Below are 6,053 nucleotides of genomic sequence, written 5' to 3'. Positions count from 1 at the left end.
TAAAATTTAGTAACGTTGTGTCCGAGTTGACTTTCGGTGCAGTGGTCCAGAGAGTTACAAACTTCTTAGCGGGAGACACAGGAAAATGATATCAAACTCTCGGCGGCTTTCTAAAATGAAGACAGCACGGGCGTTCATTCGGCCCGTCGAGCTCCTCCGAATGTTTGAAGGAGCTGTCCAGTATTGCCTTGCAGATCTAATTATTTACATGGAACATAGCATCAATATACATTGTTGCGTCAAAAATCTGTGACTTTTCTCAGAAGCGAATAGAGAACGTGCATGGTGGTGTGCTGGAGATTTCATGTCAAATGCAGTGGTTGTTTTTGAAATAAAAGCGGATTTGAAATTAACTCACTCTTTATATTTATATAATACAATAATTTTAATAGAAAATAATATATTTATAGAAACGTGAAAAATACAATTCTCAATTACAAGACATCTAGCCCTGTATAGTGTAAGTCGGAAGTGGGCAGATGGGCAAAGTTTCTGTTGCACCATAGATACTCTCTGCTCTTTGCTGGGCTGAAGTCCAAATTAAACTCCAGCCCAGTAGTCGTCGGACATTCGCTCAGACCCATCGCAGGGTCATCTCAAAACTCAAAGACAAAAGAACACACATTAAAGATTAAAAAAAATTGTTTCGAAGCTTATTACGCGGCTATAACTGGGGCAGTGAGATGAGCCGAGTTCCATAAACGAACCAAATTTCCTCAGTTACTGGAAAGAGGCAAATACTGCCGACTTTCTCTGCGTAACCTCGTCAAAGCCCTTCAGACAAATGGCAGGATCTGCTTTGGAAATGTAAGCACCTCACCCAGTCCGTACAACCACCGGTTTACCTAGTCAGTTCGAGGGGACCCGCAAGATGTTCTCTGGACCGTGGCGAACTCCAGGGGTCCACAGTTCGCCCTGTGTCACTTCCCTCTATCCCAACGTCTCCGATCGCAGCCCATCTCTAGGGCGGTAGTACCAGCTACAGATCCCCAATGAAATGTTCGCCTCGCTTTCGCCGTTCGTATGTTCTTAAATAATGTCTTTGCTTGTGACGAAACACATTTGATAAATGTCTTTAGTTAACAGAGAGTTTCTGTTCTCTCATATGTGCCTCTTCATGTGCAAAGCCAGGTGGTCAGACCGTGAGAAGGCTCGTTCGCACATCTGACACTGGAATGGTCGGTGGCCCGTGTGTTTGCGGTAGTGACGGGTCAGCTCGTCGGAACGGGCAAACTTCCAGCCGCACCCATCCCAAGTGCAGTGATATGGCTTTTCACCTAGACACAGATGCAATACAAGTTGGTTAGGATCTGGTAAAATAAAGAAAACATTTCACATCAACACAGAATCTTTACAGATAACATTGCAGCTTTCGATAATGCACGAAATGCAAGTGTGAAGCATGCGCCACTACGTCTCCATGTTAAAGCGATTCGTTCCCGCAAAGTTGGGATTTCTCCCTTTGCTAAATGGATACAGATTCACTCTCGCCTCCCACGAGTCGATCGGGAGAGCAACCTACCTGTGTGTGTCCTGAGGTGGGCTTTGAGGTGCGAGCTCTTGGTGTAAGTCTTTCCACAGCCTCCGTATGTGCAGGTGTGCGCCGCTGTCCGCTTCCTGGGCCAGGAGCGCCGTCCTCGCTTGGGTTTACTGTCCAGAAGCTCAAGGGGCGAGGAGGGCGGTGTGAGCATGGCTCTCGGGGTCGGGCTGGACTCATCGAAGAGGCCGTACTGGTTGGGATAGTGCACCTGGTGGTGAGGGAAGGTGTAACCGGTTTGGTAGGGCAGGCTGGGAGGACACATCATCTGAGGCTGGTGGCCCTCGGAGTTCATCAGGTCGCCGGGGCTGAGCGGAGGGGTGACACTGCCGCCGCCGGGCGCCGGGCTGCCCAGTCGCCGCTGCTGTTGCTGCTCATTGTACGCCACCATGCAGGACATGGGGTCCTCCTGTTTGACCCTGAGGCAAGCTGGCCTTAACATCATGCCCATGGGCTCCCCGTAGTTCCCCATACTCGGCTCAGCTTTGGGTATCTTGGCCATGGCTTCAGAGAAAGCCTGTGTGAACACGAAACGCCCCTGGATGGAACTGGGCTGGCAGTACTCCGTCGTGGCATCGTGGCGCATCAGTTCCTCCATCATGCTGCAAGCCGGGAAGCCCATGGTATTGAGCTGGTCTTGCGAAGGGTAAGGGTCGCACTCACTCTTCAGGTAGTATTGGCTGTTATCTTCCGTGGACAAGAGGTAGTCCCGGGCGTCGGTGGAATTCATGCCGATGGAGTGGGACAAGATAAAATCCATATCGAGTAGGCTGAGATCATCGTCGCGATTGTTGTCCCGTGTGAACCCCCCAGAACTGGGCAGAAAGTCCGTCAGTGAGCACTGGACTGGAGTCTGTTTGGCTCCAGGATCGCTTTTCCATTTCTGTGAAGATGAATTAGAGACACTCGGTTAGCACACTTCCACTTGACATAAAAATATTTAAAGAATCTTACATAGATATATGTTTTAAAAAATCACTGCAACCAATACGTGCTTAACCGGTAGACATGTGTATCCGTTATTTCCATGTGTAAAGTTTGTTAAAAGTTTACTTACATCACAAAACTCTTGCTTGTCATAGACCTTGGAGTTTGTAAATGTTGAAATGGACGGCAAGATCGTCCCGCTCAAAGCCATCACTGTCTCTTGCAAAAAGGGTTTCTACTTTATTTTGAAAAAAAAAGTTTGCATGAATATTGAAGTCGGTGTGTCACTTGTCTGAGAGCCTCTGTACAGTTTTAGCCCGCACGGTGCGCGCTCGTATTAGTACTGGTTTTGAGTTGTGCTGCGGGTCCTACGATTGGTAGGATATAGCCGAGATCTTGAGCCAATTGCAGCTGCTTCAGGAAACACGTCCAGGATGAGAATCGTACGCGAGTAAATGTCCTAAATATAGCAGTAGTATATAAAGCGAGCACTGGTCGGCAGCGCGAGAAGTCGACTGAACCATCTCCCGGCGCCTTCCCCCCTTAAAAGCTGTCAGGACTAATCCGTCTCCATAGGGACGCAGGAACACATACAAACACACATTAAACAGTACGGATGGACCGATGCCAAGGTGACGCAGGACAAGTACAGGCAATGCTGACACACGCATCACCGGGGGTTAGAATTCACCGAGAGGATTTATAAATAAACCTCGGGTGCTCCCAGCCTGTGTTTGTAAATAACACGGCAATGGCGCCTAAAGTCTGCGCAGGTCGACCTAGTGTAAAAATAACAATACAGTGAAAACACGGAACGACTTAAACAGGGGTTGCTGTGTTTTGGTTCGGGTCTCAAGCGGAGGAAATTCTTTTTGCGATCCTCACATTGCCACCAAACCGACCAGAGCGAGGCTTAATCCTCTGCTCTGCTTTCCTTGAAGTTCTGTCTTGGACCAACTTGTTAATAAGACTCAGGCGCTTGCCGTGGACGCCTGCTACAGAGCGGATAATATTGCTGCTTGGCCATTTGTGACAGTTGATGCAAGCGTTACTTACTCAACGGGTAAAAATCCTGAGGGAAAAGTTATGCCGAACACTTTCGGCAGGGGGTGCTCCGGTCCACACGCACCGAGCCCGCGGTGTTGGCCGTCTTTCCCAAATTCTTAAAGGGTCACACTCAGATACAGATACACAACCACACGCCCACTCAACATACTCGTGATCCATTCATCACGACCCTTCTTGGGCTCTCCGCTGGGATGAAGGATCACCTGCTCCCACACTAGCTGCGCGGGTTCTGAAGTCAACTCCTGCTGCAATTTCCATGGAACGTCCGCCTGTTCCTAGGTAGGGAGCCCTCTCAGTGCCACTCGAGTACTCCTACTCCATTTGAGAGCTCACGGCCAGGGATTCTCAGGATGTTACACTTTCCCCCTGTCCACCTGGTAAAGTTCTGCCACCACAGAGCTTGGAATCCAATGGCTAATTTGGAAAGGTGGTGTTGGGTATGTGAACCAGGTGACTAACCCAAGTGGACCTGACTGAATGTCCTGGGAGAGGATGGTGAAGTTGATCTATTTATCCAGAACACAGGGACAATCTCACATAGACCCACTGCATCCAACAGTACTCACATCATCAGAGGCACATGCTCACTCAAATTCACATGTACAATATATAAACGTACACACACACACACACACACACACACACACACACACACACACATATATATACACACACATACATATATACACATACACAAACACACACATACACATACACAAACACACATATACATACACACATATACACATACACAAACACACACAGATGTGCACACACATGCACATACACACACGTGTGCGCACAGACATACATACACACACACACACACACACACACACACACACACACACACACACACACACACACACACACACACACACACACACACACACACACACACACACACCTAATAAGGAGGCCGAGGGACGGATGTATGTCAGTGTGGTGTTAGGAAGTGAAGCCATTGCTCTCCACTGTCACTGGATAGGAAAGAAGGGAAGCTGGTTCACAGTCAAGTTCACATGCAAACACTTTCATAAATGTGACTGTGCCCACATAATCATCCACTTTCTCACAAACACATGAATTCTAATACACGTCTGATTCAGAGTGAACACATATGCACACAGTACTCACATTTACCTAATGGAGTTGGTCATGGGAGCTAGTAGGATCATTGGCCTGTTCTTTCCTGGTCACCCTTCTGAAACGTTAGTTTTCCTCCTGATATCTAACAAAGATGTAGAAATCTCTGCCAAGACCCCAGAAATCTCCTCCCTTGCTTCTCATAATGTCTCAGGATACGAGACCATCTGTTCCAGCCCTGGGTAATTATCCATCTTTATGTGTTTCAAGATTTCCAGAACCCCCTTTCTCTAAGTTGATTTGTTTCAGGAGAGAATTGTTCCATTCCCTGTTCCCACTAGCTCCCATGACCAGCTCCATTAGGTAAATGTGAGTACTGCGTGCATATGTGTTCACCTCTCTGCATCTCTAATCCTGTCCACTCTCCTCTGTCTCTGGCATCTGGGGCATTCCTGCTATCTGGTAAAACTCAGAACTGCTGCATGTTTTTACACTATTCCTCTGTTTTAATGTCACTTACACACATATCTGCAGGGGTCTGTGCACACACATGGCACAGGTTGCTGAATCTGAAGCAAAAATCAATTGCTGGAGAAAATCAATGGGTCTGTGAGAGGGGAGATGGTAGACTATTCTCCCTTTGCAGTATGACTGGAAACAGGCTGAGGTCTTTGTGCTAGAGCGTTTACAAGTTCCTGTTGCAGGCTAGCGATGGAGCCCCAAAGATTGTCCCACCCTCTGCACAGCTAGTGCTGCCCTTTGAAGATTATATTCCCTCCAGTGATATCCCAGCCAAGAGAGGAGGTGTCTCTAGTAACTTGGTCACCATGATCCTGAAAGACCAGACATTGGGAGCTGAAATTAAATCAGAAAATGTTGAATGAATTCAACAGGGCAGGCAGCATCTGTGAGGAGAGAAACAGTTAATGCCTCAGGTTGATGTCGGTCATGGGAATATAACTGCTTCTCTCTCCACTGATGCTGCCTGACCACTTGAGTGTTTCCAGCATTTTTAAGGAGTTTGCTGAGGTTGCTGCTTTTAACAGTTTCAGGTTAACACACTTCCCTAACTTTAGGCGCTATAAAAATGCAACTCTTTCTTGTTTGGATTCTAACTTGACAGTACTCAAGAGTGCGGGATACAGTACTGTGCATCTGGCTCTCAGTCAGGGAGCACTTTCCTCGACGTCATCTCCGCAAACAAGGACGAGCGCTGTGTCTGCTGCTGGCAGGGTCTGAGCCCCGCTAAATGCCAAGGAAATGTTTAGCGATCACTCGCAAACTGTTTGGCGTATCCTGGAGTTCAGGGTCAAATTGCCAATTCGTACCATGTCCGAGTGTTGGTAGCGGCGAGTGAGAGCTCCTGACTAATGCAACCCTGGCACCCTGCCCGTTCTGAGACAGAACTCCTTCCAGTGTGGGGGAGCGCAAAAGA

At 47.9% G+C, this 6,053-nt stretch overlaps 1 protein-coding gene across 1 annotated transcript; it reads right to left on the bottom strand.

Moving 5' to 3' along the window:
- Nucleotides 1–360: 360 nt before the first annotated feature.
- On the bottom strand, nucleotides 361–2,959 carry klf2a (Kruppel like factor 2a). Its single transcript, XM_073068847.1, has 3 exons — nucleotides 2,595–2,959; nucleotides 1,523–2,420; nucleotides 361–1,277 (listed from the first exon to the last, which is right to left on the bottom strand). Exons 1-3 carry the CDS (start codon nucleotides 2,673–2,675, stop codon nucleotides 1,102–1,104), a joined length of 1,155 nt encoding a protein of 384 aa, XP_072924948.1. The 5' UTR covers nucleotides 2,676–2,959; the 3' UTR covers nucleotides 361–1,101.
- Nucleotides 2,960–6,053: the final 3,094 nt, after the last annotated feature.

This window comes from Hemitrygon akajei, chromosome 16 (assembly GCF_048418815.1).
Source record: "Hemitrygon akajei chromosome 16, sHemAka1.3, whole genome shotgun sequence".
In the NCBI taxonomy this organism is placed as follows: Eukaryota; Metazoa; Chordata; class Chondrichthyes; order Myliobatiformes; family Dasyatidae; genus Hemitrygon; species Hemitrygon akajei.
Note: the sequence above shows the minus strand (reverse complement) of the source record. Positions and strands in the feature narration are given on the sequence as shown.

What these genes read in the sequence shown, in the direction of transcription:
- klf2a (XM_073068847.1), bottom strand. Translation starts at nt 2,675, where the DNA reads ATGGCTTTGAGCGGGACGATCTTGCCGTCCATTTCAACATTTACAAAC. An exon ending in ACAAGCAAGAGTTTTGTGAT is followed by an intron (nt 2,421 to 2,594) that starts GTAAGTAAACTT and finishes TCATCTTCACAG; the next exon opens with AAATGGAAAAGCGATCCTGG. An exon ending in CCACCTCAGGACACACACAG is followed by an intron (nt 1,278 to 1,522) that starts GTAGGTTGCTCT and finishes ATCTGTGTCTAG; the next exon opens with GTGAAAAGCCATATCACTGC.